This window comes from Athalia rosae, chromosome 3, assembly GCF_917208135.1.
Source record: "Athalia rosae chromosome 3, iyAthRosa1.1, whole genome shotgun sequence".
NCBI classification, from domain to species: Eukaryota; Metazoa; Arthropoda; class Insecta; order Hymenoptera; family Athaliidae; genus Athalia; species Athalia rosae.
The window spans coordinates 2519480-2531794 of NC_064028.1; the positions used below are offsets into that span (position 1 = coordinate 2519480).

Here is a 12315-nt window from a genome sequence, read left to right on the forward strand (position 1 = left end):
CAGAGGAACGGATTCTAGATTTTAGATATTATTTCAGGCGAGGGAAACCATTGTATCTGAGTCAGGATAGGTATCAACTATTGGAGCAGCAATGGATCGCTCACAGGTTTGATCATACAAAAAAAACGTGGGTATGGCATCGTGATGCTTTGTGACCACCTATTCAACAATCATAATCATCCAATGCCGCGCCAACGAAAATAACGCTTTAAGAAATAATACATGGCTCTGATAGTTTATGGTTAAAATATTTATTACGACGCAATGATTAACTAGGCATAATAATTATTGAAAGTATTAATGCGTGATGAGAGCTGGGCTAAATTGTTTATATTCATTGAATAGATCTTGAGCAATTGTCTCAAGTGAACACTGTATATTTTATTTAAGTATATATATATATAAAAAAAAGTCTTGTCCTAATAAACAAAGAAAGAACAAAAAAAAACATAAAAAAACAATAACTTTCAAAATGAAAAAAAGGAGAAAATAATACTTACGTAGTACGTGGTAGTACTCTTTATAGTATTTGTATCATAAATATAATTCTAAGATGAATAACAAGTTGGTCCATAATGAATTCTCAGTCTTTCTCCTGGAGACACGTCAATCTAATTAATTTTGTAATTATCAATGAAAACACCCAGAATTCGATTGTTCTTTAAACCACGAAGGCTGTGGGTGATGTAAATCTTCAGAGCTGTGCACCCATTTCTTGAAATTCAAATCTAATCATGAAATTTCATGAATATTTATTAATCCGCGAACTTAGGAATTATTTAAAAGTTTCGCGTGTTGAAATAACAGTAACAATGATGATGATAATAATAATAATAATGATAATGATAACGATAATAATATTAATATTAATAATGATAGGCTGTGTTTATGATATGGTGTAATTTTCTTACCCACATAATACGCTACGATATCTGGCCGTTGTAATCTTGGAAATGTCACTTCAATTATCCTACTAGGAATCCACCTAGAGCTGTTGAAGAGATTTTTCTTTGCAACTCAAGAGATCTCAATAGATTTTCCCATATTCTAGCTGCAGGGAAAGGTTCTCGAAACAATGGCTAAATTAATTTCTATTTCCGGTCGACTATTGAAAGGGTAGCTAATTCTACGACTATATTAAATTTAATATTAATACTTTTATTGTTAGTTGAGAATAGACAAAACAGGAAAACGATTTTATACGCTGTAAAGAAATATTTTCTTGTTTCAAAATTAAATTTATGGTAGTAGTGATCTACCTGAAAATAATTGTAAATTGTAACTGAGATATTCTGATAATGCTTGTTCTGTGAGTGCAGAATTGTTTTATTAATTGTTTATATTATGTAACGTGTTGGATTAATCAAATGTTATATTATCTGCTGCTGCTGCTGACCTTGGGACAAGTTATTCTGTGTATATACATACATAATCTATTATTTGATGGCAACGTTGCTACATGTTGTCCAACATCAAATCGTGTGAAACATAAAATCACAATTAGAAGTTCGTGGTTGATGATGAATAAAATCAATTGTACCAAATAAATAGAACTTCTTTATTCAAACGACGAAGGTATTACGATTTACATATTACTCGACAACCATAACTAAAAATCTAAGATCGGAAAAAAATGACTCGTATTTTTATTTTCACCGTACCTCGTCAAGTGTGTAAATCCAATGAAAGTTTTGGTCGAGTGCGAACATAATTAAGCAAACGACCTCGCCAAAATTTATTGTGTTAGATTGATTTATTACAAGTTCAAGTTTCATATAGAAAAATACTTTTTTTTATCCAAGTTTATTGAACAATTATACTTAAATTGAAATGACAATAACTTTCACGTATTAAATATTATAATAATTTGGCATGCTACTCAAGTATGGATACAACTTAGTGGACAATAACAAAACCTTTTGAACTTACAGTGGATTTAAGAGAAATCAAAGTAACACCTATTACTAGTTTGCGGTGGAAGTGAAGCAAGAAAAATATGATGCCGAATAATACTAGAAAATCGTTATTCCAAAATTATCGTAGTCTGTGATAAATGAATTTTTGCAAGAGACTATACGATGACTTTGGAATACGCCAATTTGGTATGTGCAATATGTATACTTGTAACCAATGCTATTTGGCGTTCTACAATTCTATCGAGTTTTAAAAACCTCGTTTATGAACTAAGTTATAGTGGCTTTGGACAAATTAACGAAGTATGATCAATGTTTCTCTGAAAAAACATCTTTTGAATTGAACGAATCTTCGATCAACTTCGGTTATTCTGAGACGAAGAAAAAACCCTGATAGAAAAGCACAAGCTTCTGAATTAAGACGTGCTGTTTATCATTGAAGAAACTGACCAAAAAATATGATATTTTCTTACATATTATTAATTTATTTCATGTGTTTATTTGTAATCTGACACTTAACAATTTTGGTAGATGAAGATCGCAACACCCCTAAGTTCTATTATTCAATGTGGAACTGGATACTCGATTGAATCGTTGTTTTTAGGTAACTCATAAATCTAGCGGCTGCATCGAAAGGGTTATAATATTCGATATCAGTGTACAGAAAAAAAATAGTATAGAGAAGCAAGTTAAACGCTGCTGAGGTAAAGTTATTTAGAAGTCAGAGGACGACTTTGAAACTAAACTTATACTCAATGTTCACGGACTCATCATTACCTCAGAGGAATGTAAAACAGCACATCCAGATTATGAGAATTAAGTTACATAATGATTTCTTTTAAACATACATATGCGTAATAATAATCTTGTCCATTTTTCTTTTTTTTTTTACCATTAAATCACTTTCACTTTAAAAATATTGAAACCAAATTACATGGCCTTTTGCTTTTAAATCTTCAGTACTGACCACCAGTCTGCTCCTGGTAAACTTCAATCACGTCATCGTTTTCCATTTCCAGCTGAAATTAAATAATTAGTTTAAACCTCTAAAATATCTACTTGTGATTAGCTTGATGAGTTTCAAAGCACTTTATACTTTATGATAATTAAATAGATTAATTTTTAGGACAACGCACCTGTTTCGGCGTTTCATCATCATTGATTCTTTTGCCATCAAATAGAAACCTTAGCGACGTCATTGGTACTCCCTGGAGAAAGAAAAGTTTGTTTCATCCATTGGGTTATTGAATGATTCAAGTCTCAATATCAACTATTGAATAAGCACTGGATGAGGGTACCACTGAACCCCTCAGCGATGTGATTAAAGTGAGAAAAAAGCAATTAATTTATGCCTGAACACAGTATTTCTCTATTCATTGAACTTTCGTGATTTGATTTACAGATGGAAATGAACTCATACTTTTTGTTACCAATACTTATTCAGGATATAATTAGGACATTGAAATTGTGTAAGTAAGAATAATCCCATTGGGGCCCAAATAGTTCGTTAAAAGTATTGCTAATAAACAAAACGGCTGTAACTAACCACACGATCACTGTATGATTTTTTCAGCTTCCCCATTTGGGTGGTCATCTTAACTCTGAAATGTATTTCGTTGCTATCCTATGGAGAGAAAATTGAACAGTTTTTCGATCAGTTTGCATTGAATAAGAAAATGTTACATAAAAAAGCAACAGTATCTTGCTTAGGACTCACATTTCCTACAACTTTGAGTTTTATATACTCCGAATTCGCGTCACCTGGGCCGGCATCAGGCTTCTGTTCCTGTATCACGAAAAGGTTATAGCGGGCAAGTTTATGATGGCTCAATTTGTATCGTTACGATTTGAATACTTTGGTTATTGACTTGGATTTGTCATTTTTTACTAATTTCGCTTACCTGGTTATCAGACATGACGATTATTTCAGAGATAATATTCTTGACCACGCGCCACAACGGCAACCAAACACAAGCAGGCAATATGGCGCCACGCTTTTGTCAATCCCACTGCCTTCTATTTTCGAAATAATTAATCTAACGGTCCTCCGATGGGGTTCCGGGATACAGGGTTCAATCGTGGGTTTGCGAACGCAAGTGTGGCAACCAAAAAGCGCGCGAAGTTGCAGTCATAGAACATCCTGAGGCGAATGGGATTATCGAGGAATCGAATTATTTTCAAGGGTTAAAATTATTACCGCTATAATTGAATGAATAAAGAGTGAGTTATTATCACTTTATTTTCTCAGATCTACGTTTCACTACATCATCTTTCTTTTTGCGAGGTACTTGACATATCCGTCCTAGAAGAGCGTAGATATCCTCTGGAGGAATTTGCAATGCCAATAGCTCAGTAATGATACTGCAACACAAAAATGACGATTGTGGACACTGAAAATAGGTTATGTGATGGTAAACGACGTGATTCACCAAGTTCCATCATTTACCGAAACACTCCAGGTGCAGCATGAATTCCAGCCAGCCTAGCCAAGACGAGTAATTCAGTATGCTCGATCTTCTGGTTCGGCATCGTGGAATGCTTTAGTGTTGACAAATTTTCTGTGCTATCTTTTCAATTGATGTCTTTCGACAACTTTTGACAATAATCCGATGAATCCCTGAACGATTGGCGCGCAAGGTGCGGATGTAAGGTCTTGGAATGCGCGGCAAGGCGGCAGCACCATTAAAACCTGAACATAGGCACAGATCAGTCTTCACACGCACGTGGTCCAGTATTTCCATAGCTTGACATCGTCGTCGGGTTCACCTAAGCCGAAATTCTAGCAAATAATTTATAATAAAATGGAAGTCGATAAGCCAGAAGTGAAAAGAGTTTTGTCGCGATTCAAATCCGACACAGGTGAAATCTTGCCGGGTGGTCTGTTAGATCTACCTGTTGATATCACCGTTGACAAATTGCAACTAATTTGCAACGCCTTGCTGCAAGAAGAAGACCCAGTTCCACTCGCCTTCTTTGTCAACGATACTGAAATAACAGAATGCTTGGAAAAATCTTTAGAAAAAGAGTTCAGCACCAGTGAAGATGTTGTTGAAATCGTTTATCAGCTCCAGGCTGTTTTCAAAGTCAGAGCTGTTACCAGATGCACTGGATCCTTGGAAGGTATAAACTCAATACAAGACTTCCTATACTCTGCGAGTTTTATAATTTTCACATACTTAACTATTTTTTTTACAGGTCACAAGGAGGCAGTAATATCTGTTGCATTTTCACCTAATGGACAGCATCTTGCCAGTGGCTCTGGGGACACCACAGTTAGATTTTGGGACATTCACACACAAACCCCACACTTCACATGCGAGAGTCACAAACACTGGGTATTGTGTATAGCGTGGGCACCTTGTGGCAATAAACTGGTTTCAGCATGCAAAAATGGGAGCATTGTGTTGTGGGACCCAGAAAGTGGAAAACAAGTTGGTGAGCATCAACAGGTGAATCATTAGTGGCAAAGAAGTTTCTTTGAACAGCTCGTAAAAATTTTTTTTTTCAGGTAAGACAATGACTGGACACAAGATGTGGGTTACCTCATTGAGTTGGGAACCGTTTCACAGCAATCCCGAATGCCGGTATTTAGTCAGTGCTTCTAAAGATTGTGACTTGAGGATATGGGATACAACGCTTGGACAGACAACAAGAGTATTGGCAGGTCACACCAAAAGTGTTACGTGTGTGAAGTGGGGTGGTAGAGGTCTTATCTATTCTGCGTCTCAGGATAGATCTATCAAAGTTTGGCGAGCTTTGGATGTAAGTAAAAATATGTAGACTGTTGCACGGAGGTACCTACACTATGTTCAACAAAAGCTTTTGGTTATTATAGGGAATATTGTGCAGGACCCTAGAAGGTCATGCACACTGGGTCAACACATTAGCTTTGAATACTGATTACGTTTTGAGAACTGGGTCCTACTATCCAATGGAAAAATCAGAAGATCTCACGCCGTTGGAGCGGGCAACAAAGCGCTACGATTCTGTGGGTGAAGAAAGAATGGTTTCTGGTTCCGACGATTTCACTTTGTTCTTGTGGATACCAGATAAAGACAAAAAGCCAATCGGTAAAGAGCTGGAACTTTGCGATTCTACAGATTTTCAATTTATTTCAATGTGTGAATAATATTCTAGCTAGAATGACTGGGCATCAACAATTGATAAATGATGTCAAATTTTCACCGGACGGTCGCTTACTTGCATCAGCCTCGTTTGATAAATCGATAAAATTATGGGACGGAAAAACCGGAAAATATATCACATCGCTACGAGGCCATGTACAGGCTGTTTATTCCGTATCTTGGAGCGCAGATTCGCGGCTGCTTGTCAGTGGAAGTGCTGACTCAACTTTGAAAGGTACGTACATCAACGCATAAGGCCTACATCAGCTTTTGCACAATTATTTTTTTACTCTTCATTTATCATTTCAGTTTGGAGTATGAAAACGAAAAAGCTGGCACAGGACTTGCCGGGGCATGCAGACGAGGTATACGCGGTCGATTGGTCACCCGACGGGCTGAGAGTGGCTTCAGGTGGAAAGGACAAGATATTAAAGCTCTGGCAAAATTAATCAAAATGAATTCGAATGTACGTATAGATATATTTATACTTGATATCTTACCTTCGGAATTTTATTTCGGCACTTACCTTTCATTTTTTATTCTTAAATATCCTAATCTTGCGGCGTAGATGTAGGATCGAAGGATCCTTTGTCTAATATGTATTCGTATAGAATGTTGTTCCCACGGCTCATTCCTAGCAACAATGTCGTAAGGTTTCAACTACCATGTCGTTGTACTTTTCATCCGCAATATAGAAAATCTTAACGAAGTTGTCGGTCACACTGCACAAAACTTTGCTCAAGCTGTGGGTTCCGCTGTACGAGAAGTGGTAAAATATACGAGGCTCTTTTTGCTCTCCGCTTGTATCCTCGCAGCCTTTCCAAGTAGCGATTATAATCACACAGGGAATGAATAATACGAATACGTGAGTAATGAATAACAAACTCAGTTATACCTAGTGACAGTATGTTATCAGATTTTGTTACTCGTATGGATTCTACAGTGGTTTTATGCTACATCTTTCAGTATTGACAAAAATGATTAGAAACCGGTTTCAAAATTATCTCTTCACCCAAAACACCTGTCGAAATAAGATACACGCCCGAGGATCCTACATTTCCATTGAGGATTGATTGAATATAATTATAAAGAGGTTTGAATAATTTGCCGTATAATATTAATTGCGATGTAGTATAATGTGATCGGATATTCTTGATCGTAAATTTACAGGCTTGAGGTATGATCGGGCGGGTCTAGATGTAGCCAACTCAGTTCTTTGCTTTGAGTTCATTCTCCAACGACATTCCCCCTATAGAAAAACGTTTTCATTGAGCTTCAATTATACCGTATTATACGTTTTTTGCGCCTGAACATCACTCACTCCAAAATAAGCCTGCGCTGCGTTTTTTTATGTAATGATAATGAACGCTCACAGCTACCGCGCTTTGGCCGAAGATCGTAATCCGTTTCGGATCTCCGCCGAATGATTGGATATTATCGTGAACGCAACGTAACGCCATGGATTGATCCTTGAGGTCCATATTATCGGGTACCTTTTCATCTTCCGTATTAAAAAAACCTGTGTTGAATTTCAATATGTTGACTTTTTTGCAACCCATTCAAGGCCCCAATTCGGTAATTACTTTCGCTATCTTCACGAATCGGAGTGTAAATGTCAAGTAAAGACAGTCCTCTGATCTTTAGAGCCTTTCAACAGGACTTGGTAAAGGTATCGGTGTTCACTGAAGACAAATGTCGCCGAATTTTTTTATCATCAAAGTACCAGTCGGTTTGGGGATCTGCGGATGGATATCATGGGTGAGCTTTAATGAATTAATTTAATTTGTACCTCATTCTATTGCTGGGCATAGGGAATTCCCTCGCAAGCTTCGAATCGTCTGCCGCCTTGTGATAACTTTTAATGTCCTTCGATCTTTACCGTCGGAGTATCAACCCTCGGAAAATATTTTTTTTTTATTCTATCGCAAATGATCGAATTAAAGCCGAAAAAAAATTGCACGGTGAATACGATCGAGCCGATCAATTTCATTTTGTCAAACGTACTAACTCCTGGAAATTTATGCTGAGTAATTATTTCGTAATTACTTTGTAACCTGACACACCACGTCATTTCCAATTAATGGTATCCTGCTCTATTGATAAGTGTTTGGAATACTGTTCTTGTTTTTTTTTTCCACGAAACGTGAATTACCGATTATGTAAATAAACAGGTCGCGTTGACGAAATCTAAGCATTAGTAGCCGGAATCAAATACATCTAATCCCCACTTGTCCAACAAATCATTTTGAACATGTTTTTCCAATACTTCAAATACTTCATCGTTCAAAGATAATTCATTCAGAGTGTATTCTCGCGGCTGTACAGATATCAGGATCGGTATAAAACAGTGTAAAAGTAATCAAGTTGAGAAAAATGATCGACAATTACTCGCAGTACGAAAATTCTGACGAATATGTTCCATCGAAGAGTGTGTGGAGTTACATCAAATCACAAACTCAACGATTTAGATCTGACACAGTTGTACAGGTAATGAGGCTCGTACCAGATCACGATTGAACATTATCATAATTTGTTAATCACAAAGTATTTCTTTATCCTTTGATCAGCAAGACGAGGCGACTGGAGAAATGTTAACTATTAAAGAGCTTTCGGAAAAGGTTGAAACATTGGCTTCGTCATTGCAAAAACTGGGTTTGACCTCGGGGATCGGAATCTGTTCTGAAAATAATTTATATTTTACGTGGATTTTATTAGGCGCGTTACACGCGGGGGTGAGATGTTCGTTGCTGAGTCCAAGGTATACGGAAAGTAGGTATAAATGAAAAAGAACGGAGATTTTACTTTCAATCACGTACGTATTCTGAAAATCCATCATCCTCGATTTTAGGAGAGCTGAAACATTATGTGGAACTCACTAGACCCGAAGTAATTATCTGTTCAAAAATGGTGGCTAATAACATTTACGAAAACGGGAAATCATTCGGTGCAGTATGTTCAAATTATTCTTTCATAAAGAGCATATTTGTTTGCGATACAACGATTTCGGAAAACTCAGTTTACAAATCTTTGGCCACACTACTGCCGTCCGAAGTAGAATACGAAAATAAAATTTCTGCGGATCGAACATTCGAGCCGACCAGGGAAGCTCTGGTTTTAGCGTCCAGCGGATCAACAGGACTTCCTAAAGGTAGGAAATTTTATTATAAAACAGCATTTTAATCATTGAACAGCAACGACCCTGAACTCAAAGTATATTCCTCCCTCTGTGCAGGTGTGGTTTGGACGCATAAATCGATTGTGGAAGCTCTAAAATTGAGTTACATATTCGCCAAAAATGGGGAAACAGCCTTAGGGCTAATGCCTTTTTTCCACGCTTATGGTATTATCTGCAATTTCATGTGTCTTTGCGAGGGATCCAGATTTATCATTCTTTCCAAATTCAATGGTCCAAAGTGCCTCATCAACCTCATAGAATCCCACCAGGTATACGACTTGAGCATTTGACCAAAAATACAAACCGCAACAAGAAGAGTATCCAAGTGAATTTTTTTATCATTCATTTCAGATAAATAATTTGTATTTAATCCCTTCATTATTGGCGTCAATTGTCAATTCCTCTGAATTCACTAAAGAAAAATTATCCTGTGTTCGATACGTTTGCACATCAGCTGGAAAAATGTCAAATCGACTACAGGAAAAAGTCGAAGAATTATTCCCTTCGGACGCAGTGCTCAGGCACGGCTATGGCATGACCGAAACGACCTTTATGGTCTTGCTAGGACCATACAAAAAAAACGATTCGAGCGGAAAACTTGTGCCGCCTATGAAATGCCAGGTTATTAGCGAAGGAAAGATCTGCGGAATAAAAGAAATAGGAGAACTCTGGTTATTAGCATTATTTTCACGATGGTTTTCAACTATCCTATCCGTGTTGGATGATCACAATTTTCAATTTTATTTGTGCGCAGTTTCAAAGGGCCTACCATAATGAAATGTTATTTGAACAACGAGAAAGCGACTGCTGAAGCATTGCCGGAGGATGGATGGTTGAGATCTGGAGATTTGGGCTACTTTGACAAGGATGGTGACTTTTTTGTCGTAGATAGAATTAAGGATATGATAAAATATCAGGGAAATCAGGTGTGTAGGCATCAGAGATTATCGATATGCTGTTCAATCCCATAAAATTATTGAATTGTTTAAGGTATCTCCGGTTGAAATCGAGGAGACGATCCTCGAGTTACCGGATGTTCTTGAAGCTGCAGTATTTGCAGTGCCAAGCGAAGAGTTTGGCGAGCTTCCTGCTGCTGCCATCATCGCGAAGAAAACTTCAAAATTGATGGCCCAAGAAATTGAAGAATATGTAGCGAGTACGTATATTATATCTATGGGAGATGATGCATCACTATTCGCAGTTTCCAACATCACTTGTTTAATATTGTATGTTACTTGTTGTTTTTTAAGGACAACTGTCACCGCACAACAAACTCAGAGGGGGTGTATTTTTCTTTGCCGAGCTACCAAAAACCGGAAACGGCAAATTGCAACGTAAAGCGCTACTCTCGAGAATCCAAAATTCGTTTGGCGAGTCAAAAATGACAAGGACGCAAGGATGAAAGCGTGTTAATATGATTTATATTTTTATACGTAGCCGTATTGAATATTTTACAACTCCAAGTTGAATGTTTAGCTTTAGAACTAAATAGATAAAAAAAATAGATTATTATATTGGTAGGAGTTGAGTAATTTTTGATATGATCAAAATAATGTAACAGAAATATCGTAAAATAAAATTTTCTTGCATGCATGATAATGTGTTACCTTTGGTTTTTATCGTTGCATTGTCAATAAATAAAGAACACTCTCGAAATCGATTGTTCCAATAACATTGATTTAGACCTATAACTCATGACATCCTTTCACTCATCATGATATCATGCGCTTGCAGAACTGCAAGTGTATCGTATCATGAACAAGAAATCACCTAGTTGCTTGCAAGACTCAGCATATGTATGCCTGTGTATTCAATCACTCAATCATGCTTTGATACGAACCGGAAGTGATAATGTAGAGTTCTAGAATACCGGCCCTGAAAATTGAAAGTTTGCCCAAAAGTGGGTATTTGTATCAGGAGAACATGAAACCCGAGGAGGTGGTCCGAGACCCCATGTGCCTCATCAAGTGCATGCATTCAATCCTTCATGATTATTTCCAGTCTGATAGACAGCGACTGATTCTTTGCAGGACTAACTACATGCCTGCCTGTGTAGTCATTTATTCAATAAATCGACCGTAAAAAAACTAAAGAATAATTTTTAGCTTTAGAACAGCGGTCCTCAAGTTGAGAAATTAGGCCAAAAAATCTTCTGGGTATCAGGAGAACAGGATACCCCAGGAGGTATTCCAAGACCGGGTGCCTCATCATGTGCTTGCCTTCAATCATGTGTATTCAATCTCTTTCGAAATTTTTTTTTTTTTTTTTTGGTATCAGGAGAACAGGATACCTGAGGAGGTATTCCAAATTCGGAAATAAAAATTTTCGCCGAAAATAAAAATTTGTATCAGGAGAACAGAAATCCTGAGGAGGTATTCCTAGACCTGGTGCCTCATCATGTGCTTGCCTTCAATCATGTGTATTCAATCTCTTTCGAATTTTTTTTTTTTTTCTTTGGTATCAGGAGAACAGGATACCTGAGGAGGTATTCCAAATTCGGAAATAAAAATTTTCGCCGAAAATAAAAATTTGTATCAGGAGAACAGAAATCCTGAGGAGGTATTCCTAGACCTGGTGCCTCATCATGTGCTTGCCTTCAATCATGTGTATTCAATCTCTTTCGAAATTTTTTTTTTTTTTTTTGGTATCAGGAGAACAGGATACCTGAGGAGGTATTCCAAATTCGGAAATAAAAATTTTCGCCGAAAATAAAAATTTGTATCAGGAGAACAGAAATCCTGAGGAGGTATTCCTAGACCTGGTGCCTCATCATGTGCTTGCCTTCAATCATGTGTATTCAATCTCTTTCGAATTTTTTTTTTTTTTTTTTTGGTATCAGGAGAACAGGATACCTGAGGAGGTATTCCAAATTCGGAAATAAAAATTTTCGCCGAAAATAAAAATTTGTATCAGGAGAACAGAAATCCTGAGGAGGTATTCCTAGACCTGGTGCCTCATCATGTGCTTGCCTTCAATCATGTGTATTCAATCTCTTTCGAAATTTTTTTTTTTTGGTATCAGGAGAACAGGATACCTGAGGAGGTATTCCAAATTCAAAAATAAAAATTTTCGCCGAAAATAAAAATTTGTATCAGGAGAACAG

General features: G+C 36.9%; 5 protein-coding genes across 10 annotated transcripts in view; 3 read left to right on the forward strand and 2 right to left on the reverse strand.

Annotated features, from left to right (window-relative positions):
- Window positions 1-1548, forward strand: part of LOC105686336 (E3 ubiquitin-protein ligase Ubr3) — a 17477-nt gene extending 15929 nt beyond the window's left edge. Inside the window, exon 29 of the mRNA XM_020852756.3 lies at window positions 38-1548. Within this exon, the coding sequence (XP_020708415.2) occupies window positions 38-155 (118 nt within the window). The 3' untranslated portion in view covers window positions 156-1548. The remainder of the gene's footprint in view (window positions 1-37) is intronic.
- On the reverse strand, window positions 1545-3972 carry LOC105686345 (small ubiquitin-related modifier-like). Its single transcript, XM_012401045.3, has 5 exons — window positions 3815-3972; window positions 3631-3699; window positions 3460-3537; window positions 3050-3121; window positions 1545-2932 (listed from the first exon to the last, which is right to left on the reverse strand). Exons 1-5 carry the CDS (start codon window positions 3827-3829, stop codon window positions 2870-2872), a joined length of 297 nt encoding a protein of 98 aa, XP_012256468.1. The 5' UTR covers window positions 3830-3972; the 3' UTR covers window positions 1545-2869.
- Window positions 3973-3992: 20 nt separating this feature from the next.
- On the forward strand, window positions 3993-7656 carry LOC125499674 (notchless protein homolog 1). 4 transcript variants are annotated; one of them, XM_048652843.1, is made up of 8 exons: window positions 3993-4133; window positions 4198-5033; window positions 5109-5348; window positions 5422-5675; window positions 5749-5983; window positions 6051-6272; window positions 6347-6503; window positions 6733-6888. In XM_048652843.1, exons 2-7 carry the CDS (start codon window positions 4715-4717, stop codon window positions 6484-6486), a joined length of 1410 nt encoding a protein of 469 aa, XP_048508800.1. In that variant the 5' UTR covers window positions 3993-4133; window positions 4198-4714; the 3' UTR covers window positions 6487-6503; window positions 6733-6888. The 4 variants fall into 4 exon arrangements, 3 of the variants coding, with proteins under 3 accessions (XP_048508800.1, XP_048508801.1, XP_048508802.1); XR_007277643.1 differs by lacking the exons at window positions 3993-4133; window positions 6733-6888 and adding exons at window positions 7413-7512; window positions 7602-7656 and having other exon boundaries at window positions 4339-5033; XM_048652844.1 differs by lacking the exons at window positions 3993-4133; window positions 6733-6888 and adding an exon at window positions 7413-7656 and having other exon boundaries at window positions 4339-5033.
- On the reverse strand, window positions 4119-4571 carry LOC110117036. The gene is made up of 2 exons (XM_020852767.2): window positions 4360-4571; window positions 4119-4274 (listed from the first exon to the last, which is right to left on the reverse strand). Exons 1-2 carry the CDS (start codon window positions 4440-4442, stop codon window positions 4145-4147), a joined length of 213 nt encoding a protein of 70 aa, XP_020708426.1. The 5' UTR covers window positions 4443-4571; the 3' UTR covers window positions 4119-4144.
- On the forward strand, window positions 6764-10806 carry LOC105686342 (luciferin 4-monooxygenase). Of its 3 annotated transcripts, none has more exons than XM_048652842.1 (10): window positions 6764-6902; window positions 7682-7795; window positions 8363-8524; window positions 8605-8806; window positions 8886-9185; window positions 9270-9481; window positions 9564-9883; window positions 9967-10138; window positions 10203-10368; window positions 10463-10806. In XM_048652842.1, exons 3-10 carry the CDS (start codon window positions 8411-8413, stop codon window positions 10612-10614), a joined length of 1638 nt encoding a protein of 545 aa, XP_048508799.1. In that variant the 5' UTR covers window positions 6764-6902; window positions 7682-7795; window positions 8363-8410; the 3' UTR covers window positions 10615-10806. The 3 variants fall into 3 exon arrangements, with proteins under 3 accessions (XP_048508799.1, XP_048508798.1, XP_020708422.2); XM_048652841.1 differs by lacking the exon at window positions 6764-6902 and adding an exon at window positions 7477-7612; XM_020852763.2 differs by lacking the exon at window positions 6764-6902 and having other exon boundaries at window positions 7657-7795.
- The last annotated feature ends 1509 nt before the right edge of the window (window positions 10807-12315 follow it).